Source organism: Amblyomma maculatum, chromosome 11, assembly GCF_055883805.1.
Source record: "Amblyomma maculatum isolate TAMU_Amacu chromosome 11, ASM5588380v1, whole genome shotgun sequence".
Lineage (NCBI taxonomy): Eukaryota > Metazoa > Arthropoda > Arachnida > Ixodida > Ixodidae > Amblyomma > Amblyomma maculatum.
This window is the reverse complement of record NC_139354.1, coordinates 37,843,552-37,867,677: the sequence shown is the minus strand read 5'-3', so window position 1 is coordinate 37,867,677 and position 24,126 is coordinate 37,843,552. Positions and strand designations below refer to the sequence as shown.

The following is a 24,126-nucleotide window of genomic DNA, read 5'->3' as shown; positions in this document are numbered from 1 at the left end:
AACATGAGTCAAAACGCGGCAACTGTAAGCCATCGCGATAGCTTCTCCACATGTTACTGATGTAAGAGGGCAGAGCATCCAGAAACAACCAAGGAAGCGGTTGCGGCTCGGTATGCCTTTCGCGGACAGGATTTGTTACTAAATCCTCCGCGCTTATGACACTCGAATACGCACTGAATTCTGCAAGAGCTAAGAAAGGAGCTTTACATGCTGGATGTCTATAAATGCTAATCTACACTTTTATGCAGTGCAAATCTCAATTCTAAATTTCTTTGTATCTCATTCAGCAGTTATATTTTTCAAAACCAGGCAGTTTGGATGATATGTTTTCCCCTACATTTAAAAAAAATCTCTTATCAATGAAGTTTTACTGTAATTGTGCGAAAGCACGTTCGAGAGCTGTATTAAGATTTTGCTAACCTCTAAACATCTGGGGCAATTTGTGCGTGCTTGTGAAGAGAGAGAAAAGGGGGAGGGGACAAGCAGACATACAAGTGTTAAACAGTTTTGCAGGGTTGGAAACGTTGCCCCATTTGCTCCGTTCTGCTCCAAACTGCTTTCCTTACTCCATCCTACTCCAAAACATAATATTACTTCAAAACTGCTCTGAATGGGCTTCTTCAATGTTTACCATCAAATTTAGCTGAGCGAGCAAACGATGACAGTTCATCAGTGGCCAAGTTATAATGCATTTTGCAGTGGGTTTAATATAGATAAATTAATACAGATAAAACTATCAAAAGCTAGGGAAGCGTGGAATATAATAAATATTTGTTCACAGGTAAATTTATTACGAGCCATAAGTGAATTAGAGGAAATGACTCGTGAAAAAATGCTCCTGTTCACGTGACATAGCACCTTCTCCGAGCATTTTGAATCACTGGTGAAGAGAGAAGCGAGAGCAGCAAGCAAAGCAGATAGTTTAAACTGTACAGGTGTAAACACTACATGAGTTATTCTAATCTTTTTGCTATGAATTAAAGCAGGTATTTCATCATTGAGCCTCATTGTCAGTGTCAAACGTGTCAGGCCTACGTCAGACAAAAACATGCTTATGTGGGTAGCACTGAAGGTGGCGATCCGGGGAAGAGAAAGGATGGGGGCAACAAGCAGGCATACAAACGTCAAATGATTTTGCTATGCTCTGAGCCCTTTCGCACTAGTAGGATTAAAAGCTGGAAACCTGCAAGGCCTTCTCCTGTTCTGTCACAGCTGCTTGCCACATACGCTGATGCTCCATCTTCAGGGATATAGTTCTGCGGCCGCCTTTCTGCTTGGGGGGATTTTTCACTAAAAACGCGGCTCTACTCACTTCAAATCCTCCATCACTCTCGGCCTTGTCATATGGGCTCATGTTGTTACCTGCTGCAGTGACAGCTCAGCATTCAGCCTTGTCGCCTGCCGACTGCCACTTTCCTATGCATCTGCCAAATCAACTTTGTGACGTAATCTCGTGACATCACACACCCCGTCGACCAGTCAGAGATCAGCCATGCCATGTGACCCTGTGACGTCATCACTCTCTCGACCAATCAGTGATGACTGTGACCACTCCATGTGTTTTTCTGCGATGATGCTTTTAATACTACCACATTAGTAACCAACTTTCCCAGCTTGTAATGCTATTATTGAAGTACCTACACATGCATACGTGCCTGCTTGAATGCTTTCGAGCTATGTGCAACTCTGCCCCATATGCACTTTTTACCCCTTGGTAAAAACAAAGAAAAAGAGGAGAAATTAAAGAGAAAAATAAAGAAAAATAAGAGGCAGAGAGAAAGACACGCATCACAACAGGCGTCGTTCGAAATAGAAGTGGCGGTGAGTGCAATGATGGCATGCACAACAGATAAGAAACAGTGGTGAAAAGAATCGAGCCTCCGCCACAAAGGCTGAAGGCCCTTGGGTTTCCAGGCCTAGAGGGCCGGGATCAGCCACTCCACCTAGCGCACCCACAACAGAGTTCTTTATCCAGCAGCTCTTTATCCTGTCAGTTGATGATGTCCCGCCTTGAAACATGGACGTCGAATACCAGAAGAAGTCGATGTGTTCCTGTGTGCGTTCCGACGCGCTGGTTGCACTAGGTGCAATGCCACAACTATGACCAAGTATGACTATGGCATATACTCATTGTTAGTCTTAGTCATTATTGTAGTCATAGTTATTTATAGTCATGTGTAGTCACAGCCAGTAACAGTTAGTCATAGCAGAGTCATAATTAGTCACAGTCATGGTTAGTCATAGCGTAGTCATACAGTTAGTCACGGTCATAGTCATGGTTAGTCATAGTCTGTCATAGCTTCGGTTGGCGAGGTTTCTTTACATATTTTTGCTATGGCTTGATTCCTTGGTTTCCCTGTTTATGCCAAAAGGCGCCCCCTTAAACCATAAGGGATGCAACTTCATGCTGCAAAACGAGATGGCTCCACTCGTTGGCAGTAGCGAGTACTGCGGATATGTTCAAGAACACTACATTGCTCGTTAGCGAATGTGCTATACCGTCGCTCATCCACAGGTTCTCATGCTCCGGTGAACATTGTGGAGGGCCTCATTTCGTTGACTTCCCTGGGAAGAACCCTAAACCCCCTAATACTAACTTCTAAGAGATGCAGCTACACACTGCGAAAATTCTTATATCTGGAATGATGACCAATGCCTCAGCCTAAGGACTAAAAGCTGTGTTGCAGAAGTTTATTGACAGGCACTCGCACAGTGGCATTCATGTCAAGAACGTTCTCACTGCAAGAACACTAGTGCTTATATATTTGCCATATATACACAATTTTTGTCTAGAACTATTTTAATAAAAAAAAGTTCAGTTTTACAAAAGAACATTTTTTCCTCAAAAAGTATAGAGCGAACGCCACTGGTCCCCTTTCCACCAATAAAATCGCTATTTCTCTGTTATGGCATGCCCAGTGTTCATATGAAGCTGTGTGCACCACACCATTAGCTTGGGCACAGGGATACCCTGGTGTACTATGCATCAGGGACATGAAAATTATGTAAAGGCGGCATATACTACATGAAGAGTTGTAATTTGCAGGACCCTTTTCATCGGCTACCCATCCGCATCATTTGGGGTGTGCTTCCGGTGGACACGGGCGACTACCTCAACCCCTCTGACAAAGGGGTCATGGTATTTGACCCCGCATTTGACGTTGCTGACCCAGCCTCACAAGAGTGGCTGCTCTCATTCTGCAAGCGGTTGCGAACCCAGAGTTTCCATCGCTCAGCACTGGGTGTCCTCTTCTCGGGCTGCTTCATCGAGACACTCAAGTCGTGGATGGAGAGGCGATGTGTCGACAGTTTCAAGCAAGTATGTGCTCTGTTTCGTTATCTGTCTGAGTAATATTTTTTACAGCATCGGTTGTTAGGGCCAGATCTTGTTGAGATCTCCCAATCGTCATCCACTTGAGGACATGTCATCACAATGCAAGTCATGTGACCCATTAATTTCCATGTCTCTGTGATGTAACAAACTGTCATTTGGCTCGAGAATTGCCAATTGGTCACGTGACCTTAACGGCTGACACTGAACCAAGCTCCCCATTAAAGCCCCATCGACCTTGTTACCCTTGATCTTCAACAGTATCACCAGTGTAGATACGAGGACATTTTCATGAATATTAAGAGATTGAAATGAACTGTAGAGCAAGCAGTGTTGTAAACACTGCGCTGCATATAAAATTGAACTTTTTGTCAAATTTTGATACCTCAAATTATGGTGTGTGCATTTGCCGACACTGTCATTTGTGAACGCAGGCCAACCGCTTTCCTTGCTGCGAGTCATCCCACTTTCCATACCAAAGGGACGTCTTCAGCCTCTGCCTGCGGAGGGCAATTGCCAGCCTACACCAGTCCCCCGGTTACTACTTCGTTCCCGGCATGGCGGGGCCGCGCTTCTTGCGAAACGGCACGGTCCGAGCGATCGTCCTCGAGTACGACAGCGTTTACTCATACTCGCATTCACACCATGACATGGACACCTTCTGGAACCGCGTCGAAAACTGGATTGAAGAGGAGATGAAGACAGCTCCACCTGGGCTCCGCAATGGCTGGTTCATCAGTGACCTTGAGTTCTATGACCTACAGAGCAGCCTTGCTGATGGTACGTTGGTTGCCATGGGTGTGGCAGTGGGCGTGTCATTTCTGGCACTCCTGGTGACCACGCTGAATCTCCTCGTGAGCCTCTACGCAATCGTCACCATTGCCTGCATCATCTGCACCACCGTCGGTGCGCTGGTGCTCATGGGGTGGCGGCTGAATGTGCTCGAGAGCATCACCGTATCGGTCGCCATCGGCCTGGCAGTCGATTACACGATACACTATGGTGTGGCCTACCGCTTGTCGTCACAGGTGAGCCTCCGCCATTTTCTGCATGACTGGAAGAATCGTCCCTCTGCCTTATTTCCTAGAGCAACTTCAAAGTTAGGAACTTACTGAGGGAAAAAATCTTCAGAGAGGAAATGATGCCTGCATTGTGGTTGGACTATTTTGTATTTTTACAGACTTTTTTGGGGCTTATCTCAGAATCTAACTTTTAATTTGTTCTTTTTTTTTAAATTATATCTATGAATTAGTTTCCTTTTGTGACATATATGTGACCTTTCTGTGCAGTCATAAGTGACCTGGAGTTTACCTTGGCCGTTTTGTTTGTATCACTGATGATCTCATTAAGTGCTATCACTGCAGAAGGAAACTGAGCAGTCATATCAAAACGTAATTGTGATCCGGCCATGAGACCAAAATATACGTGAAAGTTCAGAAATTAGATTATCATATTTTAATACACTCCGTGACGAATGAGAGGGCCCCCATCATATGGTCCACATGCTGCCAGCAGTGATGCAACTGCAGCCTGTCATCATGGAAGCGAGAATATTACATTTTCGTGCCATTTATGCATTGTTTTGGTTTAATGATCACTTGTCACAGTTCCAGGAGATGTCAGCGTCTTTACGTGTAGTGGAAAATGTTTACCTAATCAAAAGCCGATGATAAGACTGGCATTATTTAATTAAAAGGTAGTGCCTTCAAATATCCAATGGTGTGCCTGAGTTGGTAGATCAGTTCCTGAGAACTCACAACCAACATACTTAATTCCAAAAACACCATTGTCTCACTATGCTCCTGCTGCCAGCACTTTCTAGATTTTCCCCTCTTAATTAGTGCAAGTGGTACTGAATAGTCAGTGAGCTGTGACACGCTTGCAATGCTGACCCTTTTTTTTTTGTTGTTGTTGTTTAAACAAGCTTTAGTAAGCGATTTTTGTGCACTGTTATCTGTGTTTTACATTTTAAAGCCAAAACATCTAATCCCTAACTAAAACAAAATTGTGCTTTGTTGCCATAAGAGTTCCTGTAAGCTGCGTCCTCACACGACTTATCTCTCACAACTTGAGAATCGAGAGATGGAGCCCCACTGTAAAGTTTCCTTCAGCTGTGCATGTTTGACTTGCCAAATTCTGTGGTATGCTGTCATCTTACACCTAATATTTTGACTCTACATTTCAAATAACAATTTCGACTTCAAATTTTTAACACGTCATTGTTGCCACCGTTGCTGACCTCTCGCAGCAGGACCGCGAGTCCTCGGTGATCCAGTCGCTGTCACGCGTTGGCAGCCCCGTCACAATGGCAGCGCTCACCAGCTTCCTGGCGGGTGCACTTATGTTCCCCTCCTTCGTACTGGCCTACCTGCAAGTGGGCACCTTCCTCATGCTTGTCACAGGTGTCTCGTGGGTGTACGCCACCTTCTTCTTTCAGTCTCTGCTCAGTGTTGCCGGCCCCCAACATGGCCGACTGCAGCTCGACTACCCCAGCCTTCAGTGCTGCGAGAGCGCACCTGCTCCCGTCGACAAGACCGTGTATGCGCTGTCCGAGTCCACGCTGTCCACATCAAGCGCCAGCTGTCCTGCAGCCATCGTGCACAGCGAGAGCCATGAGCTTGAGCCCCTTACTCTCGCCGCGGCCCTCAATGGCGGCAATGCCGTAAACCGCGTGGGGGGTCCCGGGAATGGAAAAAAGAAGCAGAAGAAGGTGAGGCAGCGTTCAGGGAGCCTGTCAGCAGCCGTGGCGAGGACTCACGGCGCTCGCCGGAAAGTGAGCCTGCCAGTCGTAAGCGTGACTTTTCATGGCGATCCCAGTCCGCGCCACGTGTCGGGTGCCACGAGTTCGTCTACCATCGTCTGCGGTGCCGATGAGGACATCCACGACGACCCCGTGGCATGAGATTGGCGCTGGCAGCAACGCGTGAACTCAAAGGTTGCTTGTGTGATATTGGGGGCCCGTGTTCTCACGGGCCTGAGTTAAGAGCTGGGCGGAACAATCCGCACAGCACAGCAGTGATCCCAAAGATCACAAAAACCACTCAAGGCCATAGTGCCGAGAGTTTGCTACTCATCATAGATGATGGCTTCGTCGTGTCGACATGCGTTCTCAGCGAAGTTGGAAATTGCTCGTGTAATTCATTTTCATAGTATTGGAAAGGGCTGGCCCTTCTTGGGCAGCACAGTGGGGATCTCGGCGATCATGAAAGCACTCACAACCATATGTCACCTAGGACTTGTTAGTTTGACAGGTTTTTGTGCATGCCAGTGACACTCGGGGCACTTCTGCTGAAGTGTGCACAGATCATGAAGTGTAGAGGTCGATTGTTTTGATAGGTAGCTGTGGAACGTGGGATGTAAAAGGGAATACAAAAAGGGCAATGTCATTTTCTTTGGGCAAAAATTTGTTAAAAAACGAGTTATGCTGTCCTTTCACAGAGATGATGCTTGATGGCTATCGCAGGTCCCATTGAAGGATGTCTTTAACAACAAAAAAATGGCATTACAGTTATAGTCTTGATGCTAACTATTAATTTTTGGTATGGAGGGTCTAGACTGAAGAAGGTGAACATTTAAATTAGTGTACAGATTGAAGTGACGTGAAATAGAGCACTTCATAAGCACGCAAACAGCAATTATTAAGTATATGAATGAAAAACAGTTCAAACTTTCTAGTACTATTATAACTGAGTGATTCATTTAATGACTTTCAAATTTGAAGCAGAAGTGAAATACTAAATCAAAGTGTTCCTTTTCATTTTGCTCGTAACTTTACATACAATATGAAACAATTGATCATTGAATCATGATTGGGGAACTTAACAAAGCAGATGAGAATAGTGTTGGCTAGGGTTGGCTTGCATTTCCTTTCTTGCTATTTTGTTACCAAAACAACAATGTCAGATAATCAAACATTGACTGCTTTTGCAAATTTTGCTTTAGAAATCTCCAACTTCTTTTATGATAAATTTGTACATTTGGATTAAGTTTATATTTATTGATACTTCATAGATCGCAAGAGCTGACCCCAGTTTCAATTTTGTGTGATCGAGAGGTATTGGTCCTTGAGCTCTTCTTGGAGGTTTGCCATTGTGGTTCATTAGTATTACAAAGTTTAACGTTAAAGAGTTACGAAGAATAAATAGAAAATGGGTAGCTATTTAGCATTCAGAAAAATGTGGTGTACTGATTTGTGGAAAGTAGTCACCATAGCGTGATTGTTTACAGTATCTGTTTGTTCTCAAGAGCAGTGAATTCCAAACTGATGAATTATTGTGATTGTGTTATCACTTATGAGAGGTACACCTTGGCAGCTACACATTACAGGCGCCAGTGCTCCAATACTTGACAGATTAGGCTTGGTGTAACGGGGTGTGTATTCATAGAATTTGGCTTACGATTACACATTCTCATTCAGTGAACTAACATCTTAACCTGCAAATAGCACATCTTAAGATAACTGTTATTTTGACGAAAACGCCTCCATTGTTGCCACCTCTTAAGATCTACTCACTGTCTGGATAAATATGTGAAAAAGCGGGAAATTATGTGCTCTAATGTGATATCTATAGATAGCATATCCTGTTAATGTGATCAGCTATTTAACGGGTTGTTGTCTTGTTATGTTCATATTTGTTGCAGTCTTTGACGCACTATAAGTTCCACTGTGCTCGAGAGTCAAATATACCACTATTGCAAGGGTGGAAGCATTGCTCCATTTGCTCCATACTGCTCCAAACTGCTTCTCCCGCTCCATCCTGCTCCAAAGTGCAATATTGCCCCATAACTGCTGCAAACCGGCTATGTAAGTGTATTGACATCAAATTTAGCGGAAGGCTGGATTTTGCTGCACAGTGGACCATTGTATTGCCTGCAAAAAATTTGATCCAGTCCAATTAACTAGCCATGGTGTTGTAGTACACTGTAATCGTAAGAAGCACAGCAGGCTTATGTCATGTTTTGAGTTGTGCATCCTTGATTTGGGAGCTGCATTAGTTTAAACGACGACTGCTCACTGGCGGCAGAGGTATAGCGCACCTTATGCTGTGCATAATACTAATAATTTTTCTTTTAATCTAGAGAAGTATATTTGGAGCAATAATAAACATTTGTTTGCAAGTAAATTTAAAATGGGGTCAAGCAACTGGAGAAATTTAACTGTGGAAAAATGCTGTTCTTGTGACGTAGCATCTCCTCCCATCCTTTTCAGTCGCCTATGGAGAGAGAGGTGATGCAGTTACCACAAATTACCACGTGCCATTTGGAAACTTGTCCTGCTGTATAAAACTGAGTTCTAGTGCTTCCGCTGTGAAAGCAGGAGGGTACTCCACCATTGAGCCTGTTTATCAATAACAGTTGTGCACAGCCTACGTCAAACAAAAGAATACTTGAATCCTTTTGGGGGTGACGCACCGAAGGTGCCAATCACTAGAAACCTTCTCGAGGGGTTGGAAAGCCGTACAGGGCTTATCACCAATAGTATGCTGAAATTGAGGAAGAGCCAGTGTCTTTCAAAGAAAACACATCAGGAGCTGGTTATCGAAATTTATCGGCTCAGGCATGGGATCGGAAATGATATGAACAAGATAGAGAGAGCGGAAACGTGCTGCTCATTGATGTGGATTCCAGACTAGTGGCAGTGTTTGAGCACTTCAAAGTGGCAGATCCCACATTTCTCTGTCAAGCCAAGTAAACAAAGGTCAAATTTTGTATTCAGCTATGAGGTGGACAAGCAAGCATTGCATTTGTTACTAGTCCATTTGGAATCGTTGCTCAGGTCTGCTGTTATTTTAGACTTTTATTTATGTTTTGGTGGTCTGTGTTGTCAGAGATGCATGCGTAGTCAGCAACTTTGAATAAAAGGGAATCAGATTGTTTGTTTTTGTATGTCAGGAATATAAAATTGCAAATAATTAAGGCATTTGACCTTAGATACATGCTCTAAAACGTAGCTCGAATGCTCCAAAACATGTTTTATCGCTCCAAAGCTGCTCCAAAATAACATTACTGCTCCCTGAGCTGCTCCAAAAATGCTAGAGCCTGCTTCCACCCCCGATATTGGTGTCACAATGCCACAGAGTTATGTCCTGAAACATGTCACAACCTTGCCGTCTGGACCTGGCCTTCTTTCACAATATTTATTTCCATTACCAAGTTTCTAGAAAGTGCCAGCTGCAAATACTTGCTATGTGTAAACGCAATCTGCATTGTTCTTTCTGTGTACCGTTTATGTCTGCATTCTTTTAGGCCTAGTTATTTCCATTTGGTGTACGCAAGCATTCTTTTGCATCAGTGAAAATGCACCTGTAATATTTGCAGCAGTCCATTGCAGCATGGATATCAAGTGCTGTGTGTAAGCTTTGATGTTTGCCAAATTGCAGTTCAGTGAAACACGATGGCCTCTGAACGAACAAGCTGATTGTTGCCATGGCCGAACAACAGCGGACAGTTTTGCCGTGGTTCTAACCAAGCCATTCATTGACGTGCGCATAATCTGCGCATCTGCTGCTGTCAAGACTTTGCCTCACCGCCTGTCAAGCTTCTAACTTGCATGCGGCATGGTGGAATCGCACATGGTGGCAAGTTTTATATTTTTGTGCTGCTGAGAGTGTGAAGCATTGTGATTCAGCAAGCAAAGAAATCCACCAGATTGTGCACTTCCATGTCATCACAGTCCACCTCATCGTGGTGTTGGTGAGTCGTGCACTTCCATGTCATCCCAATCCACCTCATCGCTTCATCGCTGTGTTGGCAAGTTGTGAACTTACATGTCATCTTAATCCACTTCATTGCTTCATTGCTGCGTTGGCGAGCGCTGTGTTGGCGAATTGTGCACTTACATCTCATCTTAATCCACCTCATCGCTGCATTGGCGAGCATCCACTTCCATGTCATCACAATCCACCTCATCAGTTCATCACTGTGCACTTCCATGTCATCACAATCCACCTCATCGGTTCATCGCTGTACACTAACATGTCATCACAGTCCACCTCATCGCTTCATTGCTGTATTGATGAGTCATCGTTTCCAGTAATCTCGCTGCAGGTGGGCAGGGTGTTCCGCCTGTTTTGTGTTGTTGTGTTCGTCTCATCTCCAATGTGAGCAGCAGCACCTGAAAAGTCACAACCTGTGTGGCAAAACCCGTGTATACCTTCTTTCAAGGGTCACCACCACATCACCCCATCACACACCAGACTTCATGTGGAGTCTCTTGTACTTTCTGCAATGTATTAGGAGAGTTGGGACACAAAGATAACTGTCAAGTTTTGTTTTTCTTCATTTGTGATGATGTGCAGGATTCTGGAAACGGTGGAATTGGGGAAATATGCCCTGCCATCCTCTAAACACCGCAGAATTCTGAGGATGGTACTTACATCATTGTTGTTAGAGCTAGGGCTCCGATTTCTTTTTGTCTTGACATCAGAAGAAAATATGGACTGTTGTTAATTTGAGCTTAGTCCGTTATTGCTTTCAACATCAGGTGTATTGAAGAGGCTTCCCCTGATTCAGCCTCTGTATAATTCAGAGAAGTTTTCTGTCTCCTTTGATTTAATTATTAAGATGTACACAAAGAGCCACAACTCACACGCACCTGTAGAGCATTGAAGTATTTGCTGTTATAGGTGCATGTCATAGGTGTACGTCTTTGGTAGTTTGTTTGCAATTCAGACACTGTGGCCTGCTGAAACCAAAAAGAACTCTTGGTGAAAAGCTCTGCTCTTTGCCTGGAACATATCTTCAGTTCTGCTACTTCTAAAGCCCTGCACAATATGTTATTGCAGAAAAAGGAAAAAGAGAGAACACAACCAGAGGACTGTTTTAATCAAGCCTAGCTAATGCCACCTGAAACATCACATATCTCGTTTTTTTGGCAAAGCTCATTTTATGTGAACCTGCAGTGATTGCTAGCCGTGGTAGCTGTAAGGTTCAAATGGAAAACACTTCATCATAGCAAGGTACACATTGACTGACATAGTTTTACCAGTTTTTGTATTGTTGTGAAGGAAAAAAAAAAGTGAGGGTCTAGCAGAAAAAAAAGCTTTACTCGCATAACCGAAAAGAGTTGTGCTTATTCCTTGCCTCAAGCGTAGCAAAACTCCTTAACCCTGCAAACCAAACGAAACCATCATTACACCTATTTACAAAGGATTGTAAATTAGAAATCATTGTAGAATTCAAACCTTTAATGAAAAAGGAGAAAAGGGGCCTTTCTTCTAAAATGTTATAATTTGTTTTTTCATAAAGGTATATTTCCACAATACCTTGCTGCTGTCTCATGGAAAATTTTACCTAAAGGGGCACCGAGAACAAGAATGTTGGCATGTATCAATGAGTTATTATGCTTGATCACAAAGAAGCCACTCTGACTAAAAGTTGAATTTTTGTAACCTAGAGTGGGGCAAAAACAAACAGGGTTTTTTCCGTCATTGGTCAACTTTGCTAGTGAAATGAGTGCGCCAGTACCAGTTTCTGAGTTCTAGTCCAAGTGGCTACGCTACATGCATCATCATTCAGTTCAAAATGACAAGCAACCCATCATTTTTAGTGAAAACAGTATGAATTTTAATTGATAGTTGAAAGGTATCCAATTGCAATTTCCTCGTCGTAAATGCGTCCTTTGTGCCAGACAAACCAGCTTAGCGAGAAAGGGCAGGGTAATCAATTTTTACTTTACTGCTAACAATAATTGTATAGAGTTTGTTGTGTTGGCCAAGGCAGCCGTAAAGAAGAGGAGCCAAGAGTCACACGTCAAGATTCCATGTCAGAGGAGAGAGCCATGCCAGCCATTCTAAGAGGGAGCCCATATTTATGGGCTCTGTTCGTGTGACCGGATAAGCCAATAGCCAAGTTTAGACAAAGACAGAAGTACGAATAAAATGCAGGATAATAAATTGGTTTATAGGAAAGGAAAGGCGCATTATCTGTCACACTTGTTCTGTGGACACCTGAGCTGCTCCCTAAGAGGAGGGAGTAAATTGGAAGTGAAAATGAAAAAAGGGAAAGAGGTCTGACCTGGAAATGAAGTAGTATCCATGTGCTGTGGGACGTCAGTGCACATTAAAGATCCCCAGGTGGTCGAAATTACTTGGTAGCCCTTCACTATAGCACCCATTCCCTTTCCTTGGTGCTGTTCAGGTGTCCACAGAACAAGTGAGGCAGATATTGCGCCTTTCCTTTCTTGTGAACCAATTATATATATATATATATATATATATATATATATATATATATATATATATATATATATATATATATATAAAGAAAGAAGTACCATAGTGGAAGGCTTTAGAGTAATTTCAACTGCATGGAGATTGACATCACACAGCATATTGATACCTCTTTAGACCGAAACTGGACAAAACCAAATCGGTCTGAAACAGAAAAGACGGTACACATGATATAACAGAGTTGTTCTCAGTGCCCCTTTAAACACAATGGTCTGATACATCATAGGGGAAAAAAGCAGTGCTCAAAAAACTTTTGTGGACTCTATTTCTTTTTAATGTGTATACACAACTACTAGCCCAACTCGAAGTTCTACCAGGCCAGGTACTTCATTGGTTTGTTATCAGGTACCTCGAAACTTGATGAGCATGCAAAATGCAAGAATGCGTGTTGTAGTTAAGAAAGTGTATTGAAAATTACACAACCATTTTCAGTTTCTTGCAATTAATTTTGCACTACTCGCTCATTTTTGCGAAATTAAGGAGTATAGACACCAAATTTTTTATTGCATATTTTCTTGGTAATGATGCCTAGACCATTGCATAGATCACTGTGTGGTATTCCTGTATGATAGCTAAATAATTTATTATCAAATTTCTTTCTTCACATGCTTACTTTGTTTTCAGTTTCAGCAGATTAGTCAAGGTTGCAGTCAAAGGTTAGTATGGGTCACACGAGGCATAGAAAAATAGACTGCAGTATATCACTACTTCATCACTTTAATTCACTGAAATGATGCAGCCAGCCTGTCTCAAGAGCCATGATCATGGTGAGTGAAGAACCAGCAATATATATTATATAGTTCCACAAAATTTCTTACAAGAAAGAGCACCCATCTTCCACTCCTCAATTATTAGCTTAAGTAAAACCTTAAACGTTAAGGACCCTGATAAATCACCACAAAGTGTGATTAATTAGGCTACCTGAACTTCAGCCATTGGCAGTCAACTTTTCTTTTTCACAGTTCTCAACGTTTTTATCACTCAGAAAAATGAGGTTTTGATGAGGCAAAACGAAGTGATGTTTTTGAGGTCAAAAATCTCCAGGTGGACAAAAATACTCCTGAGCCCTCCACTACAGCACCCCTTTCTGTTTCTGCTTTCACTCCCACCTTCCTTTCTTCTCTTACTGAGCAGGTCAGGTGTCCACAGAACAAGTGTGACAGATACTGCGCCTTTCCTTTCCTGTGAACCAATTATTATTATTATTGTTATTATTATTGCATTGAAGTAACTTTTTCAAGCAATGCACTTCTATGAAACTGTAAGAGAACTTTGGGGCAACAGCTTAGGTAAGCTATGGAACAAAGCAACGAGTGCCCTTTCTGTTCAAATGACAGGAGTGTATTGCTTCACACACACCATATTTAACACACAACCATTTTTGTTTTATCTTGCCCAATTTCTTTGTGCTGCTTTGCATTACATTTCCTTTTGATTGTGCTTTTTCAACCACAAGTGAATCAATGTAGGTATATGAAACAAATCCCCACCGTAGGTATATTTCCTGCATCTTGCATTATCTGAAAAGTGAGCTATAGCAAGACTAGCCAAGTATGCTGATCCACTGACACACGATTCAATACTGTAGCTGCACAAACGTTTTCTTTTACACTTTAGTGCTTAGCTACATTTTATTGCGTGGCGCATAACTTAAGGCATAGCAGCATTGGCTCGCTATGTGTATACCGCTGTTATTTCAAATAAAGCCAGTGGACTGTGCACATGCTGATAATTTTTTTAGCTAATGTGTTACATGTGATAACGTTGTGCGATTTGTGACACTAATCTTCACCTTTACATAAAGCTATCACACTTATTATTTAATTACTGTGTCAGCAGTGTTATCCTTGTACTTTTGTCAGAATACTGTTGTAAATAAGAGCACCGAATGCATAGCGACACACATCTTCACGAACTTGATTGGTTTGTCGATAAACTTCATAGCTAGATACTTTGTGAAAGAGTCTAACCAATGTTTTGATGGAACAAGAAGAAAGAAAAAATTAATGTGCCAAAAAGTGGTGCATGTATAACTTGCTTCCAGAGCCGCGCAATGCTCAAAACGTACATTGTCATGTCTCTGTGCACGTTGAGGCATAGAGGGGCATGTTCGCTCATTCGCAAATGCACCCTTAACACATATTATCACATATGTGCACAGCACACACTGTGAGAGACATCTCTAAGTTGTTTAGTGATATACCATCTCAGATTCACAATTTACCCTTGCAACAAAAGAAAAAGAAGAAAAAAAAAAAAACAAGCATTGAGCAAAACGTTGTGTGTCTGGTTTGGAAACACACACAACATCTGTGATGCCACGTAGTGTTTAGTTTGTAACCATTCTGCCATCGCATCATTTATGTGTGCTTGTTTGTGTGTACTCTAGGTGGCGCTTTCTGTCGCCGTTGTTTGTAGTAGTGTACAAAACAGTGCCACGATGCAGTTGTGTACATTGGGTATAGCACACACTAACATTAATGTAGACGTTAAACATGAAATGCATAAGACTTGTCTTGTTAGCTCTAAATATGCTCAATTATGCTGGGATACATGTTCAGCTTGTTTTCCGCATGCCTGTCGGCTGTGCATGATGCTTCCATCAGTGATGACTGAGATAATATGAATGATCACCTTGCTTGTCGTTTCAGAGACAGTTTCAGGAGTCAGCATGACCTTTGAAACACCTAAGATGAGTGAAATTCGTGTGGCATGTCTGTTGCAAGCAGTGAGCAAAACACTTTTTTTGTATCAGCGGCATGACTGGTTGTTCGGAGGCATTTCCTCAGGTTTGGCTTGTTTTCTTTTGGTGAAGATCAATACATTCCTAAGCTGTGACTGTGTGCCACTTGTGAAGAACGTTTGCGACAGACATGTGCTGCAGTTCCTTGAGATGCATGTAATGCGGGGTGCAGAATGCGATGCATCGATATCACACATATGTTCAATGCGTGACACACGTGAAGCACTGGATTTTCCTTGCATTGGTGTGTACAAATCAGCCGTGTGTGAGAACAAATGATGTGCCAAGTTTCGTCTATGTAGAGGGTGTGGACAACCTTAGTTGCTTCAGGCAAGCTAAGTGCTACGCGTACTCCTGTGCACTTTGCTTTGCAATCACTTTCATCTGCAGTTACAACACATGCATTGCACAAATATCATACTCATTACACCAACATGTAAACTGAATGGCCTCTACAGGCCCCACACATATATGCTCAGCGTGGTATGTGATCACACCTCACCAACGTGAGGCATATTGTGTATAGTTTCCCCTCGATTCACACTGTCCTGTTTCCTCTCAAAGAGACTTCCTGTAAAGACGCTTTAGGCATAGCAGTGAGAACCTAGGACTAGATTTCGCGTTCTTGAGACATGACAGTGCCGACTTTGTTAGAGCGTTGTTCTTGTACCAGAATGGGAGTTTGTTGCAACTGTTTTGTTTTCTGCTTGTTACCAAAAACAAAGTGTTGTTGCTGTTCATCGATCAGTCGCATTTAGCGCTGCTGTTTTGTTCACTGAGTAGCCGTTTAGGTGTTCATAATTACAGGGGCTGTAACGCAAAAAAGGACATTGAATAAAATAAAAGGAACGCACATGACACGGGCACCTGTTTGGCATGATTCCAAATTAAAAAGTGGTGCCAAACTTGAGAAGCTGATGCTTGTGTTCCATCTCTTGTGTTCAAAGCCCTTAAGTAATTCAGGCTGTGAGAGATGTTGCAATGGAGAACTCCGGAAATTTCGATTACGCGGGGTTCTTAAACGTGCACCAACATCACACAGTACAATGTGCTAATTTGCATTCCTTGAATGACTTTGCAGTTTGACTGGTCACATGTACAGTGTTAATGGGCTAGGATGATGCAACCCTGCCGCCTTGTTTAGTTGGGGTATAAATGCAGCCACCGACAGTAGCGGTCGCATTTATTAAATAACGCATTTCCGGAGCTTTTATTCACGTGCTCACCGTTTGTTGTTTTAGCCAGATGAACAGCCTTCGTGCTCGCCTTGTACTTTGTGCATGAACGAGTCGCCAAAGATTTCAGTCTTTGTTAGGAGACCAATTGGAAAAAGTGATGCACCGTTTGTTGTAGCTAAACGACAAACATCTAATGGAAAAAAACCTGCTTTAGGAGGTGTTTTCACTACCTCATAAAGCATTTACTTTCCTCATTCCATGAGTTTTTCTATGATGAAGCCATTGAAAACTGAGCCGTGACTTCAAGTGTTAGCTTGAAAGGAAAATAGCTGCTATTATGTATAGTAACAAAGTGTATCAACAGAAATTAGATGCTTTACTGCTTAGTATCCGAGTTCCCTCACAAATGTTTGTAAATGGGCATGGAAGAAATTTTGCTGAAAAACCAACTTGACGTTTTCTGTATCAACTGCAATTACATGCATGTGCATCAGTGGCATAAACTGAAGTACAGATGGATAGAGAATGAAGGAATGCATTCCAAGTTGAGAAGTACCCTATTACATTTTGCATGGTCCAAAGCAGACAACTTCTTCTTTATCTGCCAAAGGCTGACAGGAATTTATTATAAAGGAGGCTTTAGTTATCCATTGTAATTCTTAAGTCCAGATGCCACACAACCCAAAGCTTTTTAACACAAGGGTATGGAACTCTGGAGGGGCTTAACCTGCATTCATTATTAATCATGAAATTTCAGATCAACTTTTTGCTTGATATTCTTACATTACTCCCAAAATGTAGACTACCCTACATCTATTTAATACTTTTGTAAAAAGGGCCTTTGGGATAATAAAAAAAAAAAAAAAAGAATGAGTAGAGCTAAGCTTCTCGACTTAGTGCATTTTTCAGCAAAAGCTGGTGGGCATTAGTGGCCGAGAGGTCTGGAGTGGCTGGCCTCTTTTGGCATCTCTATACAAATATGCACGCACGGCATTGTTCCGCTTGTGGTCTTTGCTTTGATTGTATTCCCAGCAGGTGAGGTCTGTCTGATGGATGCAAGCAAAAAGGAAAGTATAACACTGGCACAAGCAAGAATATTTACAGACATTTTGTGCATAAAACAAACCAGCTAGACAACACAATAAAAATACCATTCATTTTCTAGCTCACAATCTTTCAATATGCTACCAATTGGGATGTGGCAAGAAAACCTTGACGAGCAATACTCCTTCTCATAAGTCAAAAAGTTAGCTAATTTGGGCACTTGTGTCACAATAAGTTCCAGCCTAAGAGCAGTTATAAATCAGTGAAGCATATACGCATCTTTGCTGCCCCATACGCTGTGCCTATTATTCGTAACGTCATTTGAAATAGATCAAATTGAAGCAAAAATATTGAGTGTGAAAAGATGGAAGACACAGTGCTAATGTGGGCACACAGCACCAGTATGCTTAAGATGTCCACTTTATGCTGGACAGTACCCTTATATCATTCTTTGTTAATTCTGATAGATCACGATTTATTTTTCATATAAAGCTATCGCTTTGTCATTTACAAACTGGCAATCCCTCAAAATTATTAGTAATGCAGCCTACCATATATGAGCCTGGGCCATGCCATCCCAGTTAAGAGCGACCGGTTGGAATTGGCTAATACAAATCCAGGACCAATTGGGTTCCAGTTCGTTCTAGTTATGTTTATGCCAAATATCATCATCAGCAGTAGCTTGACCACACATACTGCAAACAAAGGCCGCTCTCATAGCTCTCCAATTGACCCGACCATCTTCCACATGCGCCTTTCCATTCACCTAACTTTTTGCTGCCCCTAGCTGCTGCTGCATTTGGCTTCGCATAGAATATTGTCCATTGCCCTAAACAACGATTGGTTATCTTGTTTGCTCTTCACAGGCCCTGCCCATTTATTTTTGTTTACTTCAAACAGGCTGTCATTGACTACCTTTGTGGGTCAACGACATCCTCAATCACTCTGCTCCTTTGCTATCTCGAAACATTACACCGATCATTCTTCCACATAGATGCAAGTTGCAGATTGCTAAGGTGTTCTCCATTAATTTTTTGTCTCAACGTGCGTCAATAAATGGGGAATAACACAGGAGATGTCACGTTCGCTTGCTAAGCACCCTTTCTTATTGGGATATTATTATATGAATTTGGTGGCTACACTGGGGCTTTTATACATGTCCCAGTATTTTTACATATGGCTCTTCTGCACCCAATTGACTCTTCTAATCTCAACTACATGGCTTCTTTTAGCCAATGCAATTCAGAAAAGAATTGCGCATATGTATAGACTAGCTTGCATTTCAGTTTATGTTGATACTGTACACATTGGTTTCGAACTGCAGAACGGTGCCATTTCTGGCAGGTCTTCTAACCTTTTCCCTTTCACCAGGTTGCTGCTGTTGAAATGTAAATGAAGGAATTTATTTTGGTGCTACGTGGGAGCATACAGAGGTAGTATTGCTGTTGCCATCAAAGGTTATTTTTGCCAGCTCTGATGAGAGAGGCAAATGAAGAAAATTTTGTTTTGCCTTGGAAACTGATCATGTATACATACATAGTATATCTTGTACATACAACTGCCTTCAGAGGATGCTTCTTTTCGAGGAAATAAAGAGACGTATTGTACATACTGGCAAAACCTGCAGGCTGTTTTAATGGTTTAGAAACTTGGGGAAGGATGTGTGCAAACGACAGCGAGCGACACTGAATAAAACATTCCTTAACAAGCAAAGTTCCGCCACATTTATTGGCAATCATCTGCCTGGCTGTGCTGATTATTTCGTAGACGCAAAATGCAAAAACCCCTTTGTGCTGAGCAATATCGGTGTGCGTCAAGAATCCTAGGTAGTTTGAATTAATCTGGAGCCCTCCATTACAGCATCTCTTAAAGCCCATGCTTAATATTCGGATGAATGAGTCTACAATGTACAATTTATTCTAATGGGAATGCTTTCAAATTAAAGCAAGCAATTTTATGCCAGTGAAGGACAGAAAAAACTGACTTCCAATATTATGTACTGCAAAGCTTTGCGTAACATTATGCAAATAGGGCCAAAAGCAGCACACTCATTGACCTTGAAATACCAAGGCAACGAAAGAAGCGGCCATAAACCTGCACCATTTCGCTGTAATCATTACAGTGTAGAAATATAAAACTAAAAAAAAGAAAAAATAAAATAACGAAGGAAAAATTTCTCATTCCCATACATTCAAGCATAGCTTTATGGCTACAAAGGAAAGTCCTCATTACAAATCGATTCGTGTCTTAAGCATTCGAGTAGAAAGAGATAATAGAAATAATTAAGAAGCTGTGGAACTGCGAGTTGAGTTCCGAGTTTTAAACAACAAAATTGTGCACATAGATTCACATTCTGTACACATATTCAGAGTGCACATTATTAAATCAATAACATGTAATTGTTTGGTCACTTGCTGACATACAAATGCAAGCTACATTCCATGCTGGAGGGCTAGCTTTTGGAATGGCCAATCTTACGGGTGGCTTCAGCATATCTGGCAGCTGGTGTACTGGCTTCATTTTTTGAAATAAAAGATGTGCAACACTGTGCAGATTTGACACTGCTTTGCTCACACGTGAATACAGAGCAGGGAACAGCTACAAGCAACATGAATGGGAACACTTAATTCAGTTGTTAGGAAACTTGTTTTACCTTATCTCCAAGCTTGCAGCCAGCATAAAAAAGGGTTGTCTCTCTACGTGAAAACTGCATAGGAGGAAAAAAAAAATCTCTCTGCCCCCTAATCAAGCATAGATGTAAGCATGAAATTGGTTTATTAGCACCACAGCATATTGGACAGCGTGATCAGCATCTCTCATTGAATTTTCTTCCTGTGCTGTTCGCTAGTGACAGTGCAATAGATTACAGCTCATTACTAGCCATGCCGATGGATGGCAATCAACACCCGTGGTGTATAGTTTCAGCCGGTGCACGCATTCTGTAATGAGAACTCAAGCGGCATTGTCGCTTCACTCATGAATATACGCCAGGAATATTCACGCACCATTCGAGCCACAGGCCAGAACAAACGCGCCATGCACTGGCTTCGCCCACCGTAGGACTAGAAAAATGCTTGTTGACACATGTGCAGCTCAAACAGCAGTGGAGTAGTAGGCACCATGATGTGACCCATGAAAACATGTAAATTCGTTTGGGTTTGCCTTTCTGTACTCTAGTTTGGCGCCACATTCTTCCTCCGCCTTGCCAACAATAGGTGCTGAAAGCACTTCGTGCTGCAGAAAATTATCATCAAAGGAGGACAATTAATTGGTGACTGTGTGTGACAGTGAAATAAACACCGGATGTGTGTGACCATTGCATAACCCGCTCCTACAGATACCCTCGCATGTGTTGCTTGATGATACAGCTCCCAAACGATGGTTAGCACAAGTTGTGACTGGCAAATATCGTCGAGATCCTGCGCAATTTCAAATGCAGTAAATCCTGTGTTTGTGCGACACAATTTGGGGTCCGCAGTCTTTGCCCCCAAAAATGTCGTCTCATCAAGTGCAGCAGCAATGCAATTCCTGCAAAATAGCTTAGCAGGTAAGTTACAATATTGCGTAAAAAGCACACTACTCTCCTAGGGAGTAAATGCTGCATGCATGTTAATAAACTGTTCTATTTCGTACAACCTGTCCTGTACATATGGTGCAGTGCCCAGATATTTCATATTCAACTTGACCTTTGTGGATAATCTGAAGCCACTGACGGCATTTATGCTATTTTCCTTCAGTGCTTCCATCAGCAGCTAAGTGCAGGACAGATAAAAAAAGAAGAAACTGCGCTGGCACACCCTTTAGAGTTACCAAAAACAAAAGGGGAGTAGAAGCGTAAAGAAGTCTGGCTTGAAACAATATGGAGTAAGAAAGCAGAGTGAAATGAAAAGAAGTAAAACAGTGTAGAGAAGAACGAAAAAAAGAAAAGTCAGAATGCATGCCTCGTGCCATTTGTGGTATGCGCCCAATACAAAAAAAGAGAACAACATACTATGCAATAAACATGACTGTTTCTGAATTCTCTAAAGCATGAATGTGCTTTCTAAAAGCACATTTGTGTTTTACCTTAGTTTTCACTGCCTTTAAAAATAATCTAGTTTACAATACAACGTCGTAGGTGAACAAAGAAGCATCATTCGATTTGGTGCTCGAAAAGTTCAAATGGTCACATGCTTTTTGTGTGCACTTCTCTGTAGGCTGATGAATGTCAAAGATGATATTTATTTGTAATCTACACATTCTGAACTCTCCATCACTCTTCCTTTTTTTCAACATTCTCTGTACTGCCTGCAGCACCCCATGACCGGACTTGCTCAGTTGCTGATGGGTACACTGGCTTGAATTTGCTGAGCTCCTCGTTTGGAAATTTGACGAGGTTCTGCTCTGTCGGCCGGTTCGTGAAGGGCGTCCAAAAGCCTACAAGGTTATAAGGAAGGATTATAAGAATGAAAAAGAAGTCTGTGTAAGCAGACATGAAAAAGGGACTACGGAAGAAAGGCTCTCAAAAAAGGGGGGGGAGAAATTCAGCATCAGGGCTTGCGCTAGTAACAGTACAAAATAATCCTTACGGTTCTCTGTCAAAGGCCATTATCATTGATATGCAAATCTCTAGCGCAGATATTATGCTCAATTCTGGCAATGGTTGCAAAGCTTACGTCTTGCAAGATGCCATCTACTAAACCTGATGTCATACTAGAATGACCAAGAAGGCTTCATAATTTTAGCTTTTGTAGAAGGTATGCTTCAAGATAATGCTCTAAAAATTCATGCCTTACTTATTAAGGGACTACCAAAGACCGGCAAATGATAAAGAACTCAATGCACACAAACAACTCATCAGTTTCTGGGGAAAAGTTTTTGTTTTGCATCTGAGAGCAATACAGACATCGAAAATAATATTACGTATCTACTCTTAACTAGGGACACGCAAAATTTTTACAGGCCTTGTCTCACTTGGTGCATTGCAATGTATACCAAGCAGCTACAAAATTAAAAAAAAGTATCTTACTACTTGCATTTAGATTGGACAGGAGCTTAGAAGCTAATTTGGGCCTTTACCTGCATGTCAACTTCAGAAGAACATTTATCAGATAGTGCGACAGCATAACAGAAACGTGAAGTCATCTGTTTTTCGAAACTTTGAATTTGGCCAGGTGTAATGCATAATATGTACTCGCAAAAGTTTTTGCAAATGAAATTGGATGGAAAAGTAAGTGGACCATGAGAGTGATGTTGAACTTAAATTGCAGGGTTGCTCAGTGCTGCAGCCAGAATATTATGAGTGCACTACTGCACTTTGCATTTATTGACAAAAAAGAACTGCTAATGCTGAGCTGGGTTTTACGAAAAATGTTGTTCCGCTTTCATGCCATGTTACTTTTCCTCATGATAGTATGTAGCCAATTCAGTGAGAGCTTTGAACAATGGTTTCGGTTGTGAGCATTTAATATGTGCCATATTAACGGCTTCTCTTTGCAGCCATGAGGGTAGGATGTTCCCAAGTTTTACAGTTTGCCGAGCAGTTGAGTCATGTTCTCCAAGCTAGTACGCAAAACTTCCAACAAGTTTTCATGCAAAAATTTTTGCACATAGATTAAATTCACCTTTGCGCTGCAAGGCTCACCCGAATGTCTTTAACAGTGTGAGCTGTACGCAAGAGGCACGACATACATAAGCGCATATGTAGGGAGACAGGTTATGCGTGTTATCCAGGTGCCGAATTGCGCAAAAATCACACCACATAATCTGTCGCAAACCAGTATGAGTCGACCAATAAGTGCGCGGTTAAATGACTGGTTTGCGAGTTTTTGTGATGCTATCGTCGCGTGATCTGGGTGAGTTTCTGTGACCAGGGAAACGAAGTAGCAGCAGATGTAAAATAAACAGAATTGTTAAACACTGGGTGGCTTCAATGCATGACCAGTAAGAGGGAATCTGCAGCAGTTTCACTAAGCGTTATGCGACACAGCTTGCACATATGTAATTTTCTTTTTTTTTTTTTTAATGTGGCACACTAGTACCGACCTTGGATGCTGGGATGATCGGTGTGCGAGTACTTGATTGTCCGCACGATGGGAACTCCGGATCGGGTGCGAAAGTGGTCGATCCATTTCACCAGCATTTCGGCACTGGTACGGCTGACCCGCATCATGTCGCGCGTGCCGTTGAGGTACTCGGCGACGATGTACGGGTCGCGGTGCCGGCGCGGCTTCAGGTACACCACGATGCCCGGGTTGTCGCGCGCGAAGTTAACCAGCTCACGCTCGATGTATTCGCGCATGCCACGGCTTCCTCCGTGCGTCTTGCAGAAGGTCAACGTGAGCCGCTGCAGTTGGCAGACATACCGGCCGATGCCATTGTACGCCGGCGCTTTGAGATACGCAGCTGCCTTATGAGCCATGTTGACTGCGTAATAAACTTATCCCTGAATCGTTCCGAATTCGCGCGAGTAAGTGGCTCAGTTCGTGGTCTCAGCGTTTGCTGCGCGCGTGCGAACTTCGCAGCACCACGGGCGACGCCATTTTAAACGTGCCGTTGGATTGTAGTCGTTTGCAACAAGTCTATCCAAGACTAGACGAAGGGGGATGCTTGTTTCAAAAT

The 24,126-nt window shown here is 42.4% G+C and overlaps 2 protein-coding genes across 3 annotated transcripts in view; one reads left to right on the top strand and one right to left on the bottom strand.

The window, feature by feature from the left end:
* Positions 1–12,550, top strand: part of disp (RND transporter family member dispatched) — a 269,223-nt gene extending 256,673 nt beyond the window's left edge. The window contains exons 13-15 of one of the 2 annotated variants that reach the window (XM_084584500.1): positions 3,047–3,319; positions 3,766–4,359; positions 5,583–12,550. In XM_084584500.1, coding sequence (XP_084440626.1) covers positions 3,047–3,319; positions 3,766–4,359; positions 5,583–6,233 — 1,518 coding nt within the window. In that variant the 3' untranslated portion in view covers positions 6,234–12,550. Of the gene's footprint in view, positions 1–3,046; positions 3,320–3,765; positions 4,360–5,579 lie in introns of both variants that reach the window. The other variant, XM_084584499.1, reaches the window with a different exon arrangement.
* A 9,177-nt stretch (positions 12,551–21,727) lies between these two features.
* On the bottom strand, positions 21,728–24,065 carry mRpL43 (mitochondrial ribosomal protein L43). Its single transcript, XM_084584356.1, has 2 exons — positions 23,551–24,065; positions 21,728–21,942 (listed from the first exon to the last, which is right to left on the bottom strand). The coding sequence occupies exons 1-2, from the start codon at positions 23,924–23,926 to the stop codon at positions 21,779–21,781; spliced, it is 540 nt and encodes a 179-aa protein (XP_084440482.1). The 5' UTR covers positions 23,927–24,065; the 3' UTR covers positions 21,728–21,778.
* Positions 24,066–24,126: the final 61 nt, after the last annotated feature.

What these genes read in the sequence shown, in the direction of transcription:
- mRpL43 (XM_084584356.1), bottom strand. Translation starts at nt 23,926, where the DNA reads ATGGCTCATAAGGCAGCTGCGTATCTCAAAGCGCCGGCGTACAATGGC. An exon ending in CGATCATCCCAGCATCCAAG is followed by an intron (nt 21,943 to 23,550) that starts GTCGGTACTAGT and finishes ATAACCTTGTAG; the next exon opens with GCTTTTGGACGCCCTTCACG.